General features: G+C 43.7%; 1 protein-coding gene across 1 annotated transcript in view; it reads left to right on the top strand.

Annotated features, from left to right (window-relative positions):
- The window catches only part of SEMA7A (semaphorin 7A (John Milton Hagen blood group)), a 46,576-nt gene that overhangs the window by 6,086 nt on the left and 12,774 nt on the right, over window positions 1-27,716 (top strand). Inside the window, exons 2-8 of the mRNA XM_040413709.1 lie at window positions 9,809-9,939; window positions 10,034-10,066; window positions 11,783-11,872; window positions 13,308-13,398; window positions 16,949-17,071; window positions 19,978-20,114; window positions 23,101-23,273. Coding sequence (XP_040269643.1) covers window positions 9,809-9,939; window positions 10,034-10,066; window positions 11,783-11,872; window positions 13,308-13,398; window positions 16,949-17,071; window positions 19,978-20,114; window positions 23,101-23,273 — 778 coding nt within the window. The remainder of the gene's footprint in view (window positions 1-9,808; window positions 9,940-10,033; window positions 10,067-11,782; window positions 11,873-13,307; window positions 13,399-16,948; window positions 17,072-19,977; window positions 20,115-23,100; window positions 23,274-27,716) is intronic.

Raw genomic sequence — 27,716 nt, 5'->3', positions numbered from 1 at the left:
TTATCACTGCCCCCGGAAAACCTTAGGTTCAGGGCAGGCATGACAGTCGGAACCAGCTGCCAGAGGTCTCTGGATCTGTGCGACGGTATTATGGAGGTCAGCTGCCTCCAAAGACAACCCCTGTAGTTGTCTGACCATTGCAGGGATTGGATCCATTAATGCACTGGTACAAACAAAATGGCTATAATAACTGTAGCATGTAATGTCAATACAATCAAAATGTCGCTGCGGTGGGCATGAAACTTCATGTTTGGACTCAAACTGTTGGTATCTATGTCAGACAATGCTGTCAATATATGCACATGCATGTCTGTTAACAACTGGTGGACAGATGAAAGCCAAAAGGGTGCCCTGTACATAGATTTGGATGGTATACCTTGTTATAATTTTTTTTTTCATTGTATATAAAAGCATAGGTAAGTTCACCTTTTAGTACAACTGGGTACCAGAAAAATCACGCCTTATATGATGTTGTCACGACGAGGTGTGGGAGGGAACACCACACTAAACACAAGGGGGGGGGGTAATCTGGCCTAGAAGCTAGGGAGAGGAAAAGGTCACCACCTAATGAATCCTAACTCTAGCCCTGACTGTTAGGCCTCATGCACATGACCGTTGTGTGCATCCGTGTCCGTTGTTCCGTTTTCCGTGATTTTCTGCGGACCCATTGACTCTCCCCCCCTAATTAAAGTCACCCCCCCCATCATTGGTGTCCAGTGCGGCCTCCCCTCCCTAATTAAAATCACCCCCCCCATCATTGGTGGCCAGTGCGGCCTCCCCTCTCCGCCCCCCCTAATTAAAATCACCTTCCCCCATCATTGGTGGCCAGTGCAGCCTCCCCTCTCCCCCCCTAAGGCTACTTTCACACTAGCGTTCAAGGCGGATCCGTCTGATGTTTCATCAGACGGATCCGCTCCGATAATGCAGACGTTTGCATCCGTTCAGAACGGATCCGTCTGCATTAAAACTTAGAAAATTTTCTAAGTGTGAAAGTAGCCTGAGCGGATCCGTTCAGACTTTACATTGAAAGTCAATGGGGAACGGATCCGCTTGAAGATTGAGCCATATGGTGTTATCTTCAAGCGGATCCGTCCCCATTGACTTACATTGTAAGTCTGGACGGATCCGCTCGCCTCCGCACGGCCAGGCGGACACCCGAACGCTGCAAGCAGCGTTCAGGTGTCCGCTCACTGAGCGGAGCGGAGGCTGAGCGCTGGCAGGCGGATGCATTCTCAGTGGATCCGCCTCCATTGAGAATGCATTGCGGCCGGGCGGCTGCGTTCAGGACCGCTCGTGAGCTCCTTCAAACGGAGCTCACGAGCGGACACCTGAACGCTAGTGTGAAACTAGCCTAATTAAAATCACCTTCTCCCATCATTGGTGGCCAGTGCAGCCTCCCCTCTCCCCCCCTAAGGCTACTTTCACACTAGCGTTCAAGGCGGATCCGTCTGATGTTTCATCAGACGGATCCGCTCCGATAATGCAGACGTTTGCATCCGTTCAGAACGGATCCGTCTGCATTAAAACGTAGAAAATTTTCTAAGTGTGAAAGTAGCCTGAGCGGATCCGTTCAGACTTTACATTGTAAGTCAATGGGGAACGGATCCGCTTGAAGATTGAGCCATATGGTGTTATCTTCAAGCGGATCCGTCCCCATTGACTTACATTGTAAGTCTGGACGGATCCGCTCGCCTCCGCACGGCCAGGCGGACACCCGAACGCTGCAAGCAGCGTTCAGGTGTCCGCTCACTGAGCGGAGCGGAGGCTGAGCGCTGGCAGGCGGATGCATTCTCAGTGGATCCGCCTCCATTGAGAATGCATTGCGGCCGGGCGGCTGCGTTCAGGACCGCTCGTGAGCTCCTTCAAACGGAGCTCACGAGCGGACACCTGAACGCTAGTGTGAAACTAGCCTAATTAAAATCACCTTCCCCCATCATTGGTGGCAGCGGAGAGTTCCGATCGGAGTCCCAGTTTAATAGCTGGGGCTCCGATCGGTTACCATGGCAGCCAAGATGCTACTGCAGTCCTGGCTGCCATGGTTACTTAGCAATTTTAGAAGCATTATACTTACCTGCGATGTCTGTGACCGGCCGGGCGCTCCTCCTACTGGTAAGTGACAGGTCTGTGCTATAAAAAAAACGGTCGTGTGCATGGGGCCTTAACCGAATGAACGGACTTCAGTGGTAGGACCGTTCATTCACTGGAACCTAAAGCCTGACTACCCTGTAATGCCCTGAGGTAGTGATAGGGTCCAAAGACGACCCGTTCCTCAAGCTAAAGGAACAGGGGTCTTGACTCAGACCAGATACCAGAAGGCAGGGGAAACAACACAAAACAAATTCAAAGGAATGAGACACTTAACTCCTGAAGTAGAAGAAAGAGCAGGAACACCAGAGTAGACAGCACACACCAGCTCTTCCACTTGCAAATGAAGCTATACACCGCAAGGAGTGAAGGGAGTAGCCAGACCTAAATAGTAATGACCACTATGCTGCACCTGACTAGAGGTGTGGTCATTACCATCAACAACAAAATGAAATTAAAAGAGGCTGTCAGATCACGTGCAGACAGCCTCTCCGACCTTCTAACACCTAGCCTGGGAGTGACCGTGACAGATGTATTTTGGCAGTGGAGTCATTGGCAGACAGTGTGGGAAATGCTGTTGATATAAAGGTGACTTGATCAATGATAGTAAGTCATGTCCTCTGAAAGGATCTACTTTCAGCACAGTATGTCAGTGTTTAGCTCTGTTGCCTCTCGGACATTATGGTGGATCAGTGGCACTCTTGCCTGTTGGGTAGTATGTTGGGTCAGTGGCACTGTTACCTGTTGGGTAGTATGGTGGGTCAGTGGCACTGTTATCTGTTGGGCAGTATGGTAGGTCAGTGGCACTGTTACCTGTTGGGCAGTATGGTAGGTCAGTGGCACTGTTGCCTGTTGGGCAGTGTGGTGGGTTAGTGGAACTGTTATCTGTTGGTCAGTATGGTGGGTCAGTGGCACTGTTGCCTGTTGGGCAGTATGGTAGGTCAGTTGCACTGTTGCCTGTTGGGTAGTATGGTGGGTCAGTTGCACTGTTGCCTGTTGGGTAGTATGGTGGGTCAGTGGCACTGTTGCCTGTTGAGCAGTATGGTAGGTCAATGGCACTGTTGCCTGTTGGGCAGTGTGGTGGGTCAGTGGCACTGTTATCTGTTGGGCAGTATGGTAGGTCAGTGGCACCGTTACCTGTTGGGCAGTATGATAGGTCAGTGGCACTGTTGCCTGTTGGGCAGTGTGGTGGGTTAGTGGAACTGTTGCCTGTTGGGTTGTATGGTGGGTCAGTGGCACTGTTGCCTGTTGGGTAGTATGGTGGGTCAGTGGCACTGTTGCCTGTTGGGCAATATGGTACATCAGTGGCACTGCTACCTGTTGGGCAGTATGGTAGGTCAGTGGCACTGTTACCTGTTGGGCAGTATGATAGGTCAGTGGCCCTGTTGCCTGTTAGGCAGTATGGTGGGTAAGTGGTACTATTGCCTATTGGGCAGTATGGTAGGTCAGTGGCACTATTGCCTGTTGGGTAGTATGGTGGGTCAGTGGCACTGTTGCCTGTTGGGTAGTATGGTACGTCAGTGGCACTGTTGCCTATTGGGTAGTATGGTGGGTTAGTGGCACTGTTACCTGTTGGGCAGTATGGTGCATCAGTGGCACTGTTACCTGTTGGGCAGTATGGTAGGTCAGTGGCACTGTTGCCTGTTGGGCATTATGGTGGGTCAGTGGCACTGTTACCTGTTGGGCAGTATGTTAGGTCAGTGGTACTGTTGCCTGTTGGCCAGTATGGTGGATCAGTGGCACTGTTGCCTGTTGGGCAGTATGGTGGATCAGTGGCACTTTTGCCTGTTGGCCAGTATGGTGGGTCAGTGGCACTGTTGCCTGTTGGGCAGTATGGTGGGTCAGGGTTAGCATTGTTGCCTTGCAGCACCTGGGTCCAGGGTTTGAATTCGAACAAGGACCAGAACTGTATGGAGTTTGTATTTTCTTTCTGTGTTTGTGTACGTTTTTACTAGTTTTCTCCCACACCCTAGAAACATACTGATTAGCTTCCTATGAAACTGGCCTATTCTGTATGTGTGTGAATGTAGATAAGGGATATGGACTGATGTGAGTGATGATAATCTCTGTGGAACATGTCGGTATAAGCAACTGGAAATTAGTGAATTCAATAGCTGATTTCCCACTGCGGTACGAGCAGCTTTAGTTACATGCCTAGAGCATATACTCTGTAGTAAGTTTTCTAACCTTTGTGTCATTTATATGTTTGTGCAAAAGCCAATTACAGGTTTGTGATATTGATGACCTATCCTCAGGACAGAGTTCACACAGAAAGCGATGGCAGCATTTCCAATCCAAAAGGCTTGATTCACACGTGGTGCATAGAACAGTACACAAAGTCTACAAACAGCAACATTTCGGCTACATAGTACCCTTTATAAGGATAGGTCATAAATATGTGATCGTTGAGGACCTGACACCCCACACCCCCTTGATCAACGTTTCCCTTCAGCTTCCAGCGGTAGAACTGGCACTGTGAATGGAAACACAGGAAACAGAGCTTTATTCAAAGTGTAGTGTTCATGCCATGTTTCTGCAGGTTAACTCCCATTCAATTCAGTGGCAGATGAGCTGTAGTAACCCAGCACAGCCACTACACTTTGAACGGCGCTATGCTTCCTGATCTGTATGTTCCAGTCCCGGAGGCTGCAGGTAGCAGGTGATCGTTGGGGGTGCAGGGTGTTCTACCCCCACTCATTGGATATTAATGACCCATCCTAACAATAGGTCATCAATATCAGGAGCCTGGAAAACTCCATTCATATGTATGCCAACCAATCATTTACCAATACTTTCAAAGTATCCTTTTATAATCGTGTGACCCACAGTAAATTTCTTTTCCTTAGTAATTGGGCGTGTTAGAAGCCACCATGCTGGACTCTCATTTTCCCCATCTTATGCTGTTATAATAGTATGTCTTTTAAGATTCCTTATGTTTTACAATCACCTAAAGTTAGCTCCTTGGCAACCATGTAGTTTCTTTAAAAAAATTACAGTCTTGGATCTATATTATTGGTAAACAGAAAGTTCAACCAAGGAGATCGAAAGTCTCATAGACTGTGTTAACATTTAATTTTTCCCTTCTATTTGATTGATACATCAGGAGTGCTTCCTAACACAGGGATCAGCAGTCTAACTACGACTCCCAGCATGCGCACTTACACATGACTCTATTGTTCAGTCGGATTACTGATGGGTCAAGAAAAGTGTCTGCCCCTATAAATACTTTTATCAAACTGGTGTAAAGTAGATCTGGCTTTTTTCCAAAGGAGCTATCAAAAATGAAAGGTGGAATCTGATTGGTTGCTATGGGCAACTAAGCCAGTTCTACTTTACACCACTTTGATAAATGACCAAATTTATCTCCCATATATCCAGTTCGGAGACCTACCAGAAACATTTACAGTAGATCAGGTGGACTCATTTCCTCATGATTAAGCTATTAAGATGCAATCGTAGCAGGAATGAGGATGTGATGAGGACGGAAATGGAGCATGTTGATTAATGATTTATCCATATAAGATTACGCTACCTCACTATTCAAATAAATACTTCCTTTTAATAGACTATATACTCCCTGCAACAGGATATCCTCTCATACAACGCATCACATGTGGACTTCAAACTACACAACACCTGGTTCACAAAGCCGGATGCTTTATATTATTCTCTTTTTAGCTTTCTGGGTAGGGACACAGGAGGTGTAGAGGCTGCAGTCACACTTGGTGACCCTTCTGCCAAATAGGGGGATATCACCATTGTAAATGGCATATGGTAGGTAGGAGCCTTTTTAGAGATTTTGCATTTGATCAACCAGGTAACTAAAATATGGTACAGTGGCACATTATTATAGGTTCCTGCTTTGTAGATTAAATAATTGCCCATGTAGTGTACTAGTGCTTGCTACTACAGACAGATTGCTATGACATTGGGTTCCTTTTTTATCTTTTAGGCTACTTTCACTCTGGTGTTTTCACTTTTCCGTTTGTGAGATCCGTCATGGGCTCTCACAAGCGGTCCAAAACGGATCAGTTTTGCCCTAATGCATTCTGAATGGAAAAGGATCCGCTCAGAATAAATCAGTTTGTTTCTGTTCCGTCTCCATTCCGCTTTGGAGGCGGACACCAAAACACTGCTTGGAGCGTTTTGATGTCCGTCTGACGAAACTGAGCCAAACTGATCCGTTCTGACACAATATGTAAGTCAATGGGGATGAATCCGTTTTCTCTGACACAATCTGGCACAATAGAAAACAGATCCGTCCTCCATTGATTTTCAATGGTGTTCAAAACGGATCCGTCTTGGCTATGTTAAAGATAATACGAAAGGATGCAGACGTTTGTATCATCTGAACGGATACGTCTGTGCAGATCCATGATGGATCCCCACCAAATGCGAGTGTGAAAGAAGCCTTAGGTGAAATATCCACCCTCCTTGTGTACAAAGCTGGTTATTCAGTCACAGACTCCAGGGTCACTCAGACAGGGTGATGTTTTTATATAAAAATCACAGAGAAAATAATGCACTAACACAACAGATGCAAACATTATATATGGACTAAGACAGGGATGGCGAGCCTTTTACAGAACGAGTGCCCAAACTGCAACCCAAAACCCATTTATTTATTGCAAAGTGCCAACACGGCAATTTACCCTGAAAACTACAGTCCAATGTACTTTATCATTTAGCTATAATAGCCGTCTACATTCAGTGCACTGCCTGTGCTGTACATAGTGCGCCCTGCGCTGATGAATGGCAGGAAAAGTCCAGGGCATATTGGTACACCATAGACTTTTTCCATGGTGCGGGTGACCACAGAGAGGGCTCTAAGTGCCGCCTCTGGCACCTGTGCCATAGGTTCGCCAGCACTGGACTAAGCCCTCACTATGATATGATAAAATCCGAGACTCTCAGCCAATATATATTGACCAAAATACATTTGTGCCCGCCTACCAGCGCCAAGGTGGTCATCTGTTGTGTTAGTGCATTATTTTGTGTTGTTTTCTGTGATTTTTTTCATGAATGTAGCCATGGACATCCGCATATTTTTTGTCATATCGTGCAGGATGTTTTTATCTTTGTTTTATTTTTTTTCTCTGTGATTTTTGCTTAGTTTGTAGTATACACTTGAGGGAGTGGCACCTTCAAGTATGAATGCGCTTCTATTTTATCCTAGGAGTTGCATTCTTGTGCACTTTTGCCCCAACCTTGATTAGGTGGTACATATATATTGCTTGATGCGAATAGAGGTGAATAGGAGCAGCACACTATATGTGCAGGGTCCTCTCTCCTAAGTGTAGATCCCGTACGGCATAGGTAGGTTTAGAATAGGACTTGCCTGACTGAGGCCACCTTGGCATTGTTAGGCGGTGTGGGGTTTCTCTCTGGCATATAGGGTAAGCGGGCACAGTACAGAGGCAAAATACAAGTTCTTAAAGGGAACCTGTCACCTGGAATTTGGCAATAGAGCTGAGGACATGGGCTGCTAGATCGCCGCTAGCACGTCCGCAATATCCAGTCCCCATAGCTCTCTGTGATTTTATTGGGTAAAAAATACGATTTGATAGATATGCAAATTAACCTGAGATGAGTCCTGTCCCTGAGATGAGTCCAGCGTGAAGGAGCCCAGCACCGCCCTGCATCCTCCGAATCTCCTTCTTGCTCCCCGACGTCACAAAGCTAGAGCGCCGTAATCTCGCGATGCGTGAGCTCAATGTCGGCATAGTGTTCCTTCCCTGTGCTGGCATCATCCTCAGGGAACGAACTACGCATACGCTAGCTCGCGCATTGTGAGATTACGGCACTCTAGCTTTGTGATGTCGGGGAGCAAGAAGGAGATTCAGATGATGCGAGGCGGTGCTGGGCTCCTTCACGCTGGACTCATCTCAGGGACAGGACTCATCTCAGGTTAATTTGCATATCTATCAAATAATTTTTTTTACCCAATAAAAACACAGAGAGCTATGAAGACTGGATATTGCGGACGTGCTAGCGGTGATGTCCTCAGCTCTATTGCCAAATTTCAGGTGACAGGTTTCCTTTAACTCAAAACGTCAGTGTTTCTTCACACTTGAGGCAATTGCACAAAACAGCACATAACTTTGCCGTCTTGGTGTTAATTCCACATAATGGAAAGTTCATATAACACAAGTCACCTTGCTGGCAGTTCTGCCTCCAGTAGTCCACAGCAGGCTTTAGGGGCCTGTTTCCCCAGTGTGCGGCTCACAGCACACAGTTTTAGATCCCAAAAACAAAGACATCTCTGCTGAGCCCAGCTGCCTATTTAAGGTAAGCCAGGTGCTACCAAAACTTGGAACGGTATCATTTGCTTAGGAATTATTTTTGGTCATTATGGTAAACATCCTTTGATGTAGCCATCTTGGGGTATACAACTCTATGAGATTAGACTGTGAAATAGAAAACTTGCTACTAAGCTTCCTAGGACAATTGCTAAACAAGAAGACCTATTGGTCCACCATGAAGATGTAACATGATGTTTCTTTTCAAGGGGAACTAACCTGTTTATCTCCTTATTCAGGAAGCGTTTCATAAACCTAGTGCAACATTTTTTGAATGTACCAACACAAAATTACAACAATGTGTTAGCAAAGCATTATGAGAATGTCCTAACACAACATTTCGAGAATGTAAGGACAAAGCATTATGAGAACTTAAAGCGAATGTGATGGCATAAAATTAAATAAATACTGTCTTTCTTTAAAAAAATCTTATCTTATATCTCTAAATGCAGCTCAGATGGCAGCCCCCATAATCATGTTCAGTAAATAGAATAAATTACTTGTATATCATGGAACTAGTTTCTTCTGTAAAGTCCTTTTTCAAGGATATAATACATGTATTATACACATATATGACTCTGTGATCTCAGGACAATATGCCCTAGGGATGCAGCTTGGGGCATTTGTTAATCATCCGTATGCCCGCTAACCAATATCATCGCAGTTCAGTCCATTTACTGTTTCTTAAAGGAGATATCCCATGATTAATGTAAGAAATGAAAATCAGAATATCATACAGTACATGACAATCTCTTTCTAACCAACTTAGAACCAGCCCTGTACCTCACATGGGTCTGCACATCTGCCCATTCATTGCTCCAACTGCTCTGCTAGATTTATTTCAAACTGACAGCTCAGGGGACATTTATTTATTATTTATTTTATGCACTTATATAGCGCTACAATATTCCGCAGCGCTTAACAGACATTATCATCCAACTGTCCCCAATGAGACTCACAATCTAAGGTCCCTATCAGTATGTCTTTGGAGTGTGGAGGAAACCGGAGTACCCGGAGGAAACCCATGCAAACACGGGGAGAACATACAAACTCCATGCAGATGCTATCCTTGGTTGGATTCAAACGCTGCTGCAGTCCTAGGTTCGAATGCGGTCCTAGGGACATGTACATTCTCAGGGACTGTGCACTTTCTCAGGGGGACTGTCCCTACTGTTGCAGCTGGTGGCAGTTAAAGGATGGACCTGAGCATGTATGTCAACCTAAGTGAGCTGGACAGAGAATTTAGAAAAAGAGCAAGCAGCAGTTGGCGCTATATGGATACATTTCAGTGGATAACACAGTAGCTATATTACATTTTTAATTACATGCAGTTATAAAATTATTCAGATACAAGTGCTGATTTGAAAAATGTAGAATATTTTTCATGGTACAGCCCCTTTAATAGTGTTCCTTTTCTCCAACAGGTAAATGGTCTTTTTCTCTACCCAAAGAGGAGGCAAATGCTGTCTTCTACCTATCAGAAAATCATTCTTTGTACATTGGAGGAGAACAGATTTTGTATCATTTTAACTTTGAGAGGATAAAGAATTACACGGTATACATCTCTTCTTACTGGTAAACAACACTAGATGCATGGGATATATGTATACATTGAACTAAAGGCTTATTCATCTCTATTATTTTCCTAGATGGAAGCTGATTCAGAATACTGTCAAGAGAAGGTAAGTTAGAAGTCTTCACTAAGATACACTACATACTCATTATATCCCAAAACATGGATCTACAGTGTACAGTGCCATTTTTCCCCAAAATGCAACAAATTGAAGATATAATTAGGCGCAGGTCTATCTCTGGGCTATAGAGAATATATATATATATATATGTGTGTGTATGCCATATTTTTTGCCCTATAAGACACCCTTTTTATCCGCCCCCTCATGCTCTGCTGTGCAAAAAGTTCATGAAAGTCTGGAGTGGCGGCGGTGTCCAGAGCTGTAGAGGTAAGTTAATTGTTTTTTAATGTCTGCTCTGAGCTTGGGGATCTGATCTGAGGTCTGCTTGGGGGATCATTCACTTTGGGGCTCTGATGTGAGGTCTGCTTGGAGGGATCATTCACACTGGGACACTGATCTGAGGTCTGCTTGGGGGTCATATTCACATTGGGGTCTGAATGTGGATTCTTATTCACATTGGGGCTGTGATCTGAACTGATGTCTGATTGGGGGTTTGATTAACATTGGGGGTCTGATTGGGACACTGAGGTCTGATGAAAAATATTTTTTTCTTATTTTCCTGCTCTAAAACCTAGGTCTTATCAGGTGAAAAACACTATATATATATATATATACACATATATATATATATATATATATATATATACAGTACAGACCAAAAGTTTGGACTCACCTTCTCATTTAAAGAGTTTTCTTTATTTTCATGACTATGAAGGCATCAAAACTATGAATTAACACATGTGGAATTATATACATAACAAACAAGTGTGAAACAACTGAAAATATGTCATATTCTAGGTTCTTCAAAGTAGCCACCTTTTGCTTTGATTACTGCTTTGCACACTCTTGGCATTCTCTTGATGAGCTTCAAGAGGTAGCTTCATGTATATAATTCCACATGTGTTAATTCATAGTTTTAAAGCCTTCAGTGTGAATCTACAATTTTCATAGTCATGAAAATAAAGAAAACTCTTTGAATGAGAAGGTGTGTCCAAACTTTTGGTCTGTACTGTATATATATATATATATATATATATATATTTTATATTTTTTATTCCCCCCCCCCTGAAAAGTGCACACTGGTCATTGAGCCTCACAATAGGCTAACACCCCATAATACACAGAGATAACTTCTAAGCAGTTTTCCTATTATCAATAGAGGCAAGATGACGATAAAAGGTAACACTTCTATAATAAAGCTGGAGGCAGATTACACAGGATCAGACAACTGACAATATATGATGGGGACAACTCTGTGACTTCCTCACACAGGTTACATGTGCATGCCCACAACACTGACCCATAGTCAAGTTCATGGGCATTTTCTGACCGAGCTTTCATTTTTAGCGCATGTGGCTGCAGTAAAAAAAAATCTCAACTGCTGTTCACAGCTCAGAGCAGAAGCTCAAACAAGATGGATGCCCCTATAATCATGTACAAAAAAGTAGTAAAAACGTATATAATAAGAACATACTGCTAGGTTAGAATAAAATAATATGTTTCAGTATCTGGTGTTCATTTGTAAAATCAAATAGAGGTGATACAGTTCCATTAACTGAACCTCACATTTTGTACCTAACCTTTTACAAGTTGTCATTCTTTCATTGTCCTAAAGTATTGAATGTCCCTTTAAGAACAATTACTGGTCAGTTTTATTTGCCTCACACTTCCCAAATTGTTAAACTAATTTTCTCTTCCTTGCAGTGCACAAATGATGTAACATTTGTGGGACAACTATCAGGAAAGCTTACTGTCTGTGGTACCAATGCGGACGATCCTGGCTGCTGGGCCATGGTACGTAACACCTGTAGTTTTCTATGACATATAAGCAGTAAAATACAAGCTTGATGGTGCCATAGGGTTTTTTCAGTAATGTCTCAATGGCTCTGTACTACAGTAGATTAATATACACAACAGCATACAACAGCATTTATTTTTAATGGCTACTGCACCCTACATCCATGAACCAAGAGTGACCGCAGATTAACCCCTTCCCAACATCAGCTATACATATACAAGGGATGTCAGGTGTTTATATATGACGCCCACTCAGCAGCTGAGCTGGTGCCATAGCTGGTGGGTGCCTACTGTTTTATACAGCAGACATCCACTGGCAGTCTCTGTGTTTGCAGACAACTCTGATCATAGACTTTTCACCCCTCTAATGGTATGGTCAGTTGTAACCATGGCATTTTATATGTCATTTAAAGGTAGTGGGATTTTCCCGGTGACTCAGTGCCCCCATAAGATAAGATCATGGGAACTGTTTGGTTGCTATGGCAGTATTGCAATTTGGGGCCTTCGGAAGACTGCCATAGTTAAGATACTATTATCTCCTGCTTGTGGAAGGACTTAAAGGAAAACAGAAATTTTACCACAAACTGCAATGGTAAACCAATGCAGTGTATGATATAAGAGATCTAATTGCGCATATTTAAATATCTCCTGGTGGGCTAAAAATTTTTGAAAAAAGTAAAATGTAAAAAAGTAGAATTTGTTTTCCAGCTTGGGTGCCATTAGAAAATACAACTCGTCCCACAAAAATAAAAGCCTATGTGAACAAAAAAATAAAAGTGTCATGGTTCTTGGAAGTCAGGCTTTTGAAAACATGCATTCAGAATATGTATCCACATAACAGTGTACACCCACAGTAATTCCTCCTGACAGACAGACATTGTTTTCATCAGCCGTCAAATTAAAAGTATTTCACCATTCATATCAAGCATCCAAGACACAAGGATTTTATTTTTGGAGAGAATCATGCCTATGTTTTTTTTATGTTTCCTACCAGAGAGGAAATTTAATGTACATAAAAAATTAACAATATTTTTATTGCATGTACATTGTAATGACACTTCATCCTGTTCATTGCATAGGAATACTTTTTGTAGGACAACCCCTTTTAATGCACTTTTATTTGAGGACACTGTGTTTATCAAGTGCCTGGGTATGTGCATCTATGGGTATTTGTGTATTATGCCTAGTCATTGAGAAAACTGGCCATTATCAGTATTAAAAATAATGTTTGTGTTTGAAAATGTGCGGATCCATTCTATAGCCCTAATGTTCTCTAGTGAAGTAGCATCTGGGAGGTCTGGGAGTACATTTATGGGATTTGACAATTGGCCAACAAATGTTCATTGAGATTTCACCTCTTTATTTAGATTTTTATACATTAATTCTGAAGAGATGAACCCTGAAAATATTGTAAATTGATCTTGTATTTCAGGATGGTGAAAAATTTCAGAGGCTTAAATATCCATGGGCTGAACAAATGGCTCCTCGCACCCCAGTGGCCAATTATAACATTTTAATTTCAGGTGACTAATGGCATTTTACCATTTATTCAATCTCTTACTTTATACAATCTCTTCTTTGTTTTTTTGTACGTATATGGCTGATTTGAATGCCCTTGTTACAAAGTCAGTGTTGTCTTCCAACAAATATACGCCATACACTGTAAATTTTTTAACAAAACCTAATGAAGATCCTAATGGAAAAGAGCCGGGGCACACCCAGAAATTTAATGCGGTGGTCTGGGCTACAGATATGGATGACTTATCCTCAGGATAGCAAATGAAGAGAAGCAGCATCTCCAGTGAATCCTTTATTGGACGGACTTTACAGAAAGTGTGCCATAAAATTAAGCAGCAATGTTTCGGCTGTATCCCAGCCTTTGTCAAGCCTAATACAGAGTGATAATGTCAACCCTTTTAAAGTGCATGCAGCTCCACCCACAAGACGGGGGAACCAATACAATATATAGCAGCCTTTTACAACTAACATTACACCCAATGAATGGTGTCTTATAATCAAACTAAAATATATCCACCTGCAGGTGCATGACATGTGCTCACCTTAAACAGTGCACCACAGTATTGTCCGTTCATCATGGTCAGCAGGACTCATATCGCTCGTCTTCAGAGGCGCATTGTGCATGTCAGTGTTACTACCCATAGTAGTAACACTGACGGAGCGCGCCAGTCACATGACCGTCACCCTAGTCATATGATGGTCATGTGAACCTCACCTGATCGCACAATCTTCCCCTAGTCTCCACCTATTCATCCATACTTAAATATGTAAGGGATATATGTAGAATCTGGGCGTATACATTAAGTCTTGATATAACTAGCGGATATTTATATACACAACCATATCCCCATGTAACCAGGGGTAAAAATGTATGCGCATAAATACCATAACGATCCGCTGCCCTAACTATTTAAGCACAGTACAGTGCCTGCTATTACCATATTCCAACACTAGTGGAGGATACATAAGTTATTGCAGATTATATAAATCAGTGATCTACAAACTGCGGATCGCCAGCCACCGCAACACCACAAATCCCAGCATGCCCCGCCGCAAGCAAACAGCTGTAAGCAGACTGGTCATGCCGGGAGCTGCAGCTCTATAGCAGCCGGAGAGCCACAGCCCGCCCACCCCCGGTATACACTAATGGAATATGAACCACACTGAACTAGGGCCAAAAAGGCACAGTTTTATAGGCCAAAGAGGCCCTAATATCCACTCCTACCGCATCTGGAGACCGCAACTGGAGTCCCGATATCCGGAGACAGACTGAGATGCTTCAATAAAATACTGTAAAGAAATGTAAAATATACCAAATTACTATTGTGACATAAATATATCCATATAAACAATAAAAAATCATTAAAAACAAATGCATCCACCTATACTGAATCAGATATACAACACAGATCGGTATTATATCCACTTAATGCACTGAACCTATCCAATGTTATTCACATTGAACTCAATGTTGAGTCCATTGGGCTGCATAGAGTTCAGCGTGAAAATCCACTGTAACTCTTTTTTCCTGAGGATACGTCCTCTGTCCCCACCTCTTCTAAGTGCACCTACCAAGTCGATCACCCTGAACCTGAGCTGGTTGACACAGTGACCACATTCCACAAAGTGTTTAGCTACTGGCTTGTCCATTGTCTGTTTTCTGATCGTGCTCTTATGTTTATTAATACGTTCCCTAATCTCCATCGTGGTCTCTCCCACATATATCAAGCTGCACGGACACTGTAGCATATAAATAACATCTCTCGATCTGCAGGTATAATACTGTTTGATTTTATAAGTCTTCCCACTATAAGGATGGGCAAAGTTATCACCCTTAATAAGGTTACCACAGTTGCAGCAATCTCGGTATGGAAAGTTGCCCAATTTCCTAGGTGCTAGATACCGCTGTCCATGCCCACGTATTTCACCCACATCACATTTCGCCGGTCTATCACCTAAACTGGCACTTCTTTTATATGACATTAATGGAGGAACATTGAACTCGCGTCTTGAAGGTAAACCTCTCTGTAGTATGTGCCACTCTTTCCTGAGAATGTTAGATATAGCCCCACTATGTGTACCAAATGTAGAAACAAAGGGAATGCGTTCACCAATCTTAACAGCGGATGTGGAATGAAATGTGGTCTCCCTGTATACCAAACCCACCTTAACTCTGGTACTCTGCAATCATTTTCTCGGATAGCCTCTTTCAGCAAATTTCTCACCCATCTCTTTAGTTCTCACTTCAAATGTGTAATCCTCTGATACCACCCTCCTTACCCGTAACATCTGGCTCCAAGGGAGCGAATCAAGCATATGCCGGGGATGTTTACTGTCATATCTTAACAAATGATTTCTAGCCGTTGGTTTCTGAAAGAGGTCTGTCTTCAATCTACCCTCCTCTACATATACCCTAACGTCTAGAAATTTTAACTCCTTTTGAGAAGATGTCACCGAAAATTGTAATCCCGGGATCCCACCGTTCAGATGCTGATGGAACTCATCTAACGCTTCCATGGTACCGCTCCAAATCATAAAAATTTCATGATGTAGCCCCACCAGCACAGGACTCCCCCAAAATGCGCTGAACGATAAACCAGTCTGTCCTCCACCTCCGCCATGAAGATGTTGGCATTATCCTCAGGATAGGTCATCAATATCAGATTGGTGGGCGTCTGACACCTGGCACTCCACCGATCAGATTTCTTTCAGCGGCCGCCAGTGCTGGAAACTATACATTGTACAGAGCTGGAAGCAGACAGCTCTTTACACTGTGTAGTGATGGGTACTGCAGCTCTGCTCCCATTCATGGCAGCTATGATAAGATATGCTGGCCAAGAAACTAGACAGTGTATGGAACCTCCTGTTTCTGCTCCCTTCACTGTATACTTTCTGGTGCTGAGGTTGTACGAAACTGCTGATGGGTGGGGGTACTGACTGTTGGACCTGAGGATCGATATAACTTGGGAGGGTCTGCGGTTTTTAAAGACAATCGATGTACACAATTTAATGTATTAGGCTGGTTCAGTGTGCAAATAAGAACAGTGTGAGTAATTAAATCATTACATTGTTGACAGATTTTATTTCCATACCAAACCACCGTGTCATGTTTCAGGCCAAACTTTCATCTGGTACCATGTTTGTCAACTTAAAGGGCTTGTCTCACTTCAGCAAATGGCATTTACCATGTAGAGAAAGTAAATACAAGGCACTTACTAATGTATTGTGATTGTCCATATTGTCTCCTTTGCTGGCTGGATTCATTTTTACATCATATTATACACTACTCATATCCAGGGGTTATGGCCACCCTGTAATCCAGCAGCGGTGGCTGTGCTTGCACACTATAGGAAAAACCGCCAGCCTATGTGCATTTCCATGGTCCCGGCCACCAGAGAGACTGACACTTTTTTCTATAATGTGCAAGCTCGACCACCACTGCTGGATTGCAGGGTGGTCAAAATCATGGAAACGAGCAGATATCTATCTATCTATCTATCTATCTATCTATTTCTGTACAGATATATTTATATCTGCAAATATGTATTCTTTCAGGAAACCAGGTATACTCTACATTGCCCCGAATAACCAACAATGGAGGGAGTATGAAGAAAGTCTTATTTCGCAAAATCCATGGTGAAAAACCATTACTGTACACAGGAGATAAATTTTTCAGATGTAAGTGATGAATAAAATACAGACCAGCACTATGTGTATACTTATTATGTGGATGAGGACGGCTGTAATGTATTCCATTTACTTCTTGCATTTTGTTGCTAATTATCTGTTCGTAAAATTCAGGCTTCACAATAAAAAAAAATTCACATTGCAGCTTACATTTAACATATAAGCTAGGAAAAAGCCTATAAAGCCCCCATTATACCAACAGAGTCCAAAAGAGTGATCTTTTGCCCTCTTTTGCTCAGTATACAGGGTGGGCCATTTATATGGATACACCTTAATAAAATTGGAATGGTTGGTGATATTAACTTCCTGTTTATGGCACATTAGTATATGTGAGGGGGGAAACTTTTCAAGATGGGTGGTGACCATGGCGGCCATTTTGAAGTCGGCCATTTTGAATCCAACTTTTGTTTTTTCAATAGGAAGAGGGTCATGTGACACATGAAACTTATTGGGAATTTCACAAGAAAAACAATGATGTGCTTGGTTTTAACGCAACTTTATTCTTTCATGAGTTATTTACAAGTTTCTGACCACTTATAAAATGTGTTCAATGTGCTGCCCATTGTGTTGGATTGTCAATGCAACTCTCTTCTCCCACTCTTCACACACTGATAGCAACACTGCAGGAGAAATGCTAGCACAGGCTTCCAGTATCCGTAGTTTCAGGTGCTGCACATCTCGTATCTTCACAGCATAGACGATTGCCTTCAGATGATACGAGATGTGCAGCACCTGAAACTACGGATACTGGAAGCCTGTGCTAGCATTTCTCCTGCGGTGTTGCTATCAGTGTGTGAAGAGTGGGAGAAAAGGGTTGCATTGACAATCCAACACAATGGGCAGCACATTAAACACATTTTGTAAGTGGTCAGAAACTTGTAAATAACTCATGAAAGAATAAAGTTACGTTAAAACCAAGCACACCATTGTTTTTCTTGTGAAATTCCCAATAAGTTTGATGTGTCAAATGACCCTCTTCCTATTGAAAAAACAAAAGTTGGATTCAAAATGGCCGCCATGGTCACCACCCATCTTGAAAAGTTTCCCCCCTCACATATACTAATGTGCCACAAACAGGAAGTTAATATCACCAACCATTCCCATTTTATTAAGGTGTATCCATATAAATGGCCCACCCTGTAGTTAGGGGATACTGTGTTTTTTTTACAGATTATAAAAAGGTATTTACCTAAGGTTACCTATGGGTATTGGATGGCATTTTTTAAATGTATTCGCCAAAGGTTTCTGTTGGGAAATAATTCTGATGCAAGCCTTGGATGCAGAGTGCTTACATAGTGTGACAAGAGCCTAATATGAACCAAAAAGTTCCTGGTACTTGCCCCACCGTACTGTTAACTTTCGGTTCTCTTTCTGTGTTCATTCATGTATCAAAGTTTTATTTGGTTGATTTGATCTTTGCAGGGGAAATCCAGTTAGAAAAGTGTCACATTAGTGAAGTCCCTTTGTTCAGACCATTACTGAATTCCTGAACTAGGGGGCTGCAGATAAAGGATACCTTCATGGTCTTCTGACACTTGTGACTTGACAGAAGATCCTTTATGAGTGGATTCCCCCTTGAAATGTACTACATGTATATTCTACATACAAAAAATAGTGGTAGGTTGTGGTGGCTCACTAGCAAGTAGTTAAGGTATGGTGCTGCAAGCTCATATAGAGGGAATCACCCCACCCTCTCTTAAAAGGCAAATGTAGTAATAGGAAAATGAGCGAGCACTCATACACTTGGTAACCAGATTGACATGTGCAGAAAATATTTATTAAATCCCCATAAAATACAAGTAATAAAATTTATAAGAACAATGTAGCCATTATATACAACATTACAGTCACATATATTGTGGTAGATATGATCGATACTATATTCAATAAAAATATATTCGATAGAAATATTCGATAAATTGAATGGTAGAAAGTTCAATGTTGAAATATTCGATAGAATATTCGATACCACTCAATAATGTCGATAAATTCAATAATATATATCACACCAAAAAACTTCAAGTATATGCTGTTATTTGGGAAGAGGGGGTATTATCTTCTAGAGCTCTATCCTAATTTGGGAAACTGAATGTCACTGAAAATGTTGTAGTTGTATTCACTGGGAGCGCAATATGTTCATAAAGTGTCCACAGGAATCCTGATAATGTGAAAAGTCTCTTATAGCATATCCTTTTAAGGTCGATATGAGCTTTGAATTGAAGAAAACTTTAAATCGATGTTTGGCTTACCGTCTTGCGTCTGCTGTCTCCCTATTGCTTCAATGGAGCTTTAAATATTTACCGGCTTATTCAGTCGCTCCATACAGCAAGCTGGTTTAAATTTCGCGGGAGTTCCAAAGATCGCGGGAGTTGCCACTCTGTTCCGCAATTTCCTTTGGTGCAGCTTTCGACGATAAGAATAGTTAATCCTTTACTGTAGAAATTTTCTTCTGTATGGCCATACAGTATTATCGGAGGCTTTTCAATGCAGGTACATCACTTGTTTCTTGGTGAAACAAGTGATATACCTGCATTGAAAAGCCTCCGATAATACTGTATGGCCATACAGAAGAAAATTTTCAGTGACATCCAGTTTCCCAAATTGGGATAGAGCGCTAGAAGATAATACCCCCTCTTTCCCAAATAACAGCATATACTTGAGGTTTTTTGGTGTGATATATATTATTGAATTTATCGACATTATTGAGTGGTATCGAATATTCTATCGAATATTTCAACATTGAATTTTCTACCATTCAGTATATTCTACATACGTTTTTTATATACATGTGTATTATTCAGTATGTTATGGTACTTGGATAATGTGAAAAAGAGGGGCAGTGGTAAAATTCACATTTACATTCAATATGCATTATTATGCTGTGTGCTTTATATTAGATCCAGAGTTTGTGAAGTCTCTAGTTGTGGAGAAAGAAGAAAAAATACAAAATAAGATTCTTCTCTTCTTCACTGAGGATAATGATGAAACCAGAACAGTAGAGAAGAGACTGGCTATGGTGGCTCAGCTTTGTAAGGTGAGTCAGTTAACTAAATATAACAGCGGCTGCTGTGCGCCGCTGTTCCCCTGCTTCCCACCGTGGTCCCGGGCGTCATGCTCAGCGGTGATCTGTGACCAGAGCTTCCCATTCACCGCTGCAGCTCTGGGCTCTGTTTGTGTAGGTGCTGTGGTTCTGAGGATCCGCTCTACAGTTTAATCTCAGCCCTGGCCACAGCATGCTTGCCGCTGTTTTTTTGCAGCACTTCCTTAAGGGCTGGCGCGCGTCACTTCCTGCGTTTTATGGGTTAGGTCATGTGACGTTGCTGACCAATCCTAGCCCTCATGCGCATATTTAAGTGTCTCAGCCCCCTTCCCAGATGCCTTAGTGTCAAGGTCCTTGTGTTTTGCTAAAGATCCTGATACTCACGTGTGTTCCTGACTTGTACTTCGTTTCTGGATTCTGCTAACCGTCTGATCCCTGCCTGCTTGCCTTGACTCTCCGGTTGCCGACCTGTATTGCCTGACCTGTACTTGTGCCGCCTGCCCTGACCTTTTGCCTGTCTGACTACTCCTCTGCCTCATCCTTCAGTCCTGCACTGTTGTTCCTGGTAACGACTCCGCCTGCCTGACTACACTTGTACTTGAACCAGCTGCCTCGTGTTCCTACCCTCCTCAAGGGGTATCGACCTGGTGTTCCCCTCGGGAAAGTCTATCCCCACCGCCAGGGGTACTGTGAAGAATCGAGGGGTTCACTTAGACAACTCCCTTAGGGGAGGTAAGAGACGTGGCACAGTGGGTTCACACCCGCTGGTTCATGACACCAAGTCCCATGCACAGTGGGCTCTGTGAATATCAGAATACTTTTGGTATATTTTTTTTTTATCGGGAGCCCATTTAGAACCTGCGTAAAAGAGAAGGTACTAAAGTGTACAGTAACCCCTTACTTTCTTGCATAAAATAACTACATTCCCAGCACTGCTAGATAATTTCTGATGATTTCTTCTGCACAGTTTGCTGTGTCAGCCAGAAATAAGTCTTTCTCTGCAAGTCTATTAGAGCTGTAATATGAGTCTCTAGACTTGCATCTTACTTCCTGCTGACACAGCAGACACTGTAGTCCAGTGGTCAGACTGCGGGTTACATGATCCAACAGCATCCGGAACAGCTACGTTTACATTTGCCCCATTATTTATATCCTACATAAAAAATGAGTAATGTGATAAATTCCCTTTAAATGGTTTGTCTCATTAAAGGGGTTATCCCATGACTTATGTAAAAAATGAAAATCAGACATCATATAGTACATGACAATATCTTTCTAAGAAAGCTAGAACCAGCCCTGTACCTCACATGGATCCAGAGATCTCCACATTCATTGCTCTAGTAGATGTATATCAAGCTGAAAGCTTAAAGGGATTCTGTCACCTCTCATAACCCAAATTCGGATTTAAACCAGTCATGCTCCACAGCTTACCTTGAATCGGCTGTGCTGTTCTATATTGTAATCCGTCCAGTAGTTTTGCAAAAAAAAATGACTTTTATTATTATGCAAATTAACCCTGAAGGTGCCCAGAGGGGTGTTATGTTCCCCTTTGTGTGCCCAGTAACGCCCCTCTTACAGTGCCCAAAACGCCTTCCTCCAGAATCCCTAACCGCCCACAGCGTCTCATCCCTCTCCTCTCCCTCCCTGACGGCCGAGCAAAGTCTCGCGCAGACGCAGTACCCACTGAGGGCTGCGCCAGTGCGATTTGCTGGAGACTGACGGAAGAGCGAGCATCGGACGTCACTGGGCTCGGCGCATGCCCAGTGACGATGATGAAGCTCCTGCCCTCAGTCTCCAGCAAATCGCACTGGCGCAGCCCTCAGTGGGTACTGCGTCTGCGCGAGACTTCGCTCGGCCGTCAGGGAGGGGGAGGAGAGGGATGAGACGCTGTGGGCGGTTAGGGATTCTGGAGTAAGGCGTTTTGGGCACTGTAAGAGGGGCGTTACTGGGCACACAAAGGGGAACATAACGCCCCTCTGGGCACCTTCAGGGTTAATTTGCATAATTATAAAAGTAATTTTTCTGCAAAACTACTGGACGGATTACAATATAGAACAGCACAGCCGATTCAAGATAAGCTGTGGAGCATGAGTGGTTTAAAATCTGAATTTGTGTTATGAGAGGTGAGGCAGTGTCTTTTCTGCTGCAGCTAAGGGGGCGTGTCCATGCTCTATCACAGCTCAGGAGGCGTGTCTCAGCTCTCCCTATCACAACTCAGGAGGCATTTGAAGGATGAAACTGAGTATGTGCGGCCTTCTCAGTGAGCCAAAGAAGTAAGAAAAAAAAAACAGCAGGTGGCGCTATACAGATACATTTTATTGAATAACATACATTTACAAAAGTATTCAGGTGCTAGTTTGAAAACTGTAGAATATTTTTCATGGGACAGCCCCTTTAAAGCAATGTATACCCTCTTCACAAAATAAGTGATAAGTGTCTTTTTGGTAGAGGTCCGATTGGTGGGGCCCTCACTGATCATGAGAAAGGAGGGCCATGCTCCCGGTGTGTATGGAACAGCAGACACACTTAAGTGTCCACCGCTCCATTCAATTCGATGGGACTGCCGGAGGTAACTGAGTACAAGCGTTTGGTCATTTCTGGCATCTCCATAGAGCTGAATGGAGCTCCAGAACGCATACTGGCAGCCACTCCATTCAAATGGTACATCACAGGTCCTCATTTTTGTGATAGGTGGGGTCACAGCAGTCAAACCCCTGCCAGACACTTACCCCCAATCCTGTGGATAGCCTTAATGGGACAACCCTTTTAAGCATTCCACATGGAGGTATACTGCCCTTTTGGGAAGTATGGTATTTCTACTGTTTTCTTCATTGTTTCTTTACATGCTTCCTATTTTCTTTTACAGTGTGCCTCGAGCCAGTGTTATCATTTGTGGTTTACTATTTTTCACTTCTTATTCCACTTTCATTTTTGATAAAGGCACAATAATAACATTTTTATCCAAATTTTGCTTCCTCAGGAAGAGAGCGGATCAGCAAAACCCAATACCCGCAACGTATTTAGTACGGCACTGAAATCACGTATGATATGTGGAAACCAATTAACTGGGCAATATTATCCACACCTACAAGACATCTACTTTGTGCAAAGAAAATCAAAGAATGTGATTTATGGACTTTTCAAAAATGCATGGTGAGATACCTGACAACAGCATTTGATTCTGCCCTATCTTTCAGACAATACATCCAAACCCTTACCAACTCCTGCCACTTCTGATGCAAAACATTTCTCAAACCTGTCCCTCCTTAAAGTTCCAGTAAAAACGCTTATAGATGCCCTCACCATCTCCCACACAGACAGGGGCGGATTGGCCATAGACCTTACAGGGAAATTTCCCGGTGGTGCCTTGGGGGTCACCCTCCTCATTGCTGCTGGCCGTGTACATAAGAGCTCTCAGCAGTAATTAACCCTGTGAGAATCAGGTAATCATGTACTCATCCAGTGACCACATATGCCCTCCTGAATTCAACTGCTGTGGCCCATGTGTCATCTGTTAAGTCCCCTGCTCCATATCTTAATCAGAGACAACAGGAGGAAGAGAACAGAAAATGGCAGCTATTGGTGGCCACCACAGAGGGACAGCTTTTGGAGCAGTATATTGTGCTGCACTGTGGTATATGGTTATGATGGGATGGTATTTTACACTACGGTATTGCTAACCCCGCCTACCTGTGTTGCCCCGCCTTCTGCCAACTTAGACCCGCCTACAACACGGGGTCTTTTAGTTTTTTTTTTTCCAGGGCCATTATAAACTCCTAGTCCACCACTACACACGGACTACTGCAATATCCATCTAACACTCTTGCTCCCCTGTCATTCACTCAACTATGCTGCCAAGTTATCGGTAATTCACAGCACTCTACAGAAAAATGCAAGGAAGTTTATAAGGTTTAAGAAGTTTATTATTTCCAATATTAGGTGGAGGAGATGTATGACAGAAGTGTAGTCCTTGATGAATGTAGCTTACTTCATGACGATCTGTCCTAGACCTTAAAGGGACACTGACAGGCCCGATAAACATATTTAGTTATTCCTATGCAGTCATAGGTCTATTAACCACTTACCGTCACACTAACGCCGAAAGGCGTCATTTCTGCGGCGCTCCCAGGTCACACTAACGCAGATTGGCGTCATCTCGCGTGAGCCGAGATTTCCTGTGAACGCGCGCACACAGGCGTGCGCGCTCACAGGAACGGAAGGTAAGAGAGTTGATCTCCAGCCTGCCAGCGGCGATCGTTCGCTGGCAGGCTGGAGATGGGATTTTTTTAACCCCTAACAGGTATATTAGACGCTGTTATGATAACAGGGTCTAATATACCTGCTACCTGGTCCTCTGGTGGTCCCCTTTGTTTGGATCGACCACCAGAGGACACAGGTAGCTCAGTAAAGTAGCACCAAGCACCACTACACTACACTAAACCCCCCCCCGTCACTTATTAACCCCTTATTAGCCCCTGATCACCCCATATAGACTCCCTGATCACCCCCCTGTCATTGATTACCCCCCTGTCATTGATCACCCCCCTGTAAAGCTCCATTCAGATGTCCGCATGATTTTTACGGATCCACTGATAGATGGATCGGATCCGCAAAACGCACACGGACGTCTGAATGGAGCCTTACAGGGGCGTGATCAATGACTGTGTTGATCACCCCATATAGACTCCCTCATCACCCCCCTGTCATTGATCACACCCCTGTAAAGCTCCATTCAGACGTCCGCATGATTTTTACGGATCCACTGATAGATGGATCGGATCCGCAAAACGCACACGGACGTCTGAATGGAGCCTTACAGGGGCGTGATCAATGACTGTGGTGATCACCCCATATAGACTCCCTGATCACCCCCCTGTCATTGATTACCCCCCTGTCATTGATCACACCCCTGTAAAGCTCCATTCAGACGTCCGCATGATTTTTATGGATCCACTGATAGATGGATCGGATCCGCAAAAAAGCACACGGACGTCTGAATGGAGCCTTACAGGGGCGTGATCAATGACTGTGTTGATCACCCCATATAGACTCCCTCATCACCCCCCTGTCATTGATCACACCCCTGTAAAGCTCCATTCAGACGTCCGCATGATTTTTACGGATCCACTGATAGATGGATCGGATCCGCAAAACGCACACGGACGTCTGAATGGAGCCTTACAGGGGCGTGATCAATGACTGTGGTGATCACCCCATATAGACTCCCTGATCACCCCCCTGTCATTGATTACCCCCCTGTCATTGATCACCCCCCTGTAAAGCTCCATTTAGACGTCCGCATGATTTTTACGGATCCACTGATAGATGGATCGGATCCGCAAAACGCATACGGACGTCTGAATGGAGCCTTACAGGGGCATGATCAATGACTGTGGTGATCACCCCATATAGACTCCCTCATCACCCCCCTGTCATTGATCACACCCCTGTAAAGCTCCATTCAGACGTCCGCATGATTTTTACGGATCCACTGATAGATGGATCGGATCCGCAAAATGCACACGGACGTCTGAATGGAGCCTTAAAGGGGCGTGATCAATGACTGTGGTGATCACCCCATATAGACTCCCTGATCACCCCCCTGTCATTGATTACCCCCCTGTCATTGATCACACCCCTGTAAAGCTCCATTCAGACGTCCGCATGATTTTTACGGATCCACTGATAGATGGATCGGATCCGCAAAACGCACACGGACGTCTGAATGGAGCCTTACAGGGGCGTGATCAATGACTGTGTTGATCACCCCATATAGACTCCCTCATCACCCCCCTGTCATTGATCACACCCCTGTAAAGCTCCATTCAGACGTCCGCATGATTTTTACGGATCCACTGATAGATGGATCGAATCCGCAAAACGCACACGGACATCTGAATGGAGCCTTACAGGGGCGTGATCAATGACTGTGGTGATCACCCCATATAGACTCCCTGATCACCCCCCTGTCATTGATTACCCCCCTGTCATTGATCACCCCCCTGTAAAGCTCCATTCAGACGTCCGCATGATTTTTACGGATCCACTGATAGATGGATCGGATCCGCAAAACGCATACGGACGTCTGAATGGAGCCTTACAGGGGCGTGATCAATGACTGTGGTGATCACCCCATATAGACTCCCTCATCACCCCCCTGTCATTGATCACACCCCTGTAAAGCTCCATTCAGACGTCCGCATGATTTTTACGGATCCACTGATAGATGGATTGGATCCGCAAAACACATACAGGCGTCTCCCTGGAGCCTTCCAGGGGGGGGGGGTGATCACCCCATATAGACTCCCTGATCACCCCCCTGTCATTGATCACCGCCCCTGTCATTGATCACCCCCCCCTGTCAGGCTGCATTCAGATGTCCGTATGATTTTTACGGATCCACGGATACATGGATCGGATCCGCAAAACACATACGGACATCTGAATGGAGCCTTATAGGGGGGTGATCAATGACAGGGGGGTGATCACCCCATATAGACTCCCTGATCACCCCCCTGTCATTGATCACCCCCCTGTCATTGATCACCCCTCTGTAAGGCTCCATTCAGACATTTTTTTGGCCCAAGTTAGCGGAAATTATTATTTTTTTCTTACAAAGTCTCATATTCCACTAACTTGTGTCAAAAAATTAAATCTCACATGAACTCACCATACCCCTCACGGAATCCAAATGCGTAAAATTTTTTAGACATTTATATTCCAGACTTCTTCTCACGCTTTAGGGCCCCTAGAATGCCAGGGCAGTATAAATACCCCACATGTGACCCCATTTCGGAAAGAAGACACCCCCAGGTATTCCGTGAGGGGCATATTGAGTCCATGAAAGATTGAAATTTTTGTCCCAAGTTAGCGGAAAGGGAGACTTTGTGAGAAAAAAATAAAAAATATCAATTTCCGCTAACTTGTGCCAAAAAAAAAAAAAATTCTATGAACTCGCAATGCCCCTCATTGAATACCTTGGGGTGTCTTCTTTCCAAAATGGGGTCACATGTGGGGTATTTATACTGCCCTGGCATTCTAGGGGCCCCAAAGCGTGAGAAGAAGTCTGGTATCCAAATGTCTAAAAATGCCCTCCTAAAAGGAATTTGGGCACCTTTACGCATCTAGGCTGCAAAAAAAGTGTCACACATCTGGTATCGCCGTACTCAGGAGAAGTTGGGGAATGTGTTTTGGGTTGTCATTTTACATATACCCATGCTGGGTGAGAGAAATATCTTGGTCAAATGCCAACTTTGTATAAAAAAATGGGAAAAGTTGTCTTTTGCCAAGATATTTCTCTCACCCAGCATGGGTATATGTAAAATGACACCCCAAAACACATTCCCCAACTTCTCCTGAATACGGCGATACCACATGTGTGACACTTTTTTGCAGCCTAGGTGGGCAAAGGGGCCCATATTCCAAAGAGCACCTTTCGGATTTCACAGGTCATTTACCTACTTACCACACATTAGGGCCCCTGGAAAATGCCAGGGCAGTATAACTACCCCACAAGTGACCCAATTTTGGAAAGGAGACACCCCAAGGTATTCCATGAGGGGCATGGCGAGTTCCTAGAATTTTATATTTTTTGTC

Source organism: Bufo bufo, chromosome 1 (genome assembly GCF_905171765.1).
Source record: "Bufo bufo chromosome 1, aBufBuf1.1, whole genome shotgun sequence".
NCBI classification, from domain to species: domain Eukaryota; kingdom Metazoa; phylum Chordata; class Amphibia; order Anura; family Bufonidae; genus Bufo; species Bufo bufo.
The sequence above is the reverse complement of the archived record's forward strand: the minus strand, read 5'-3'. Positions and strand labels throughout refer to the sequence as shown.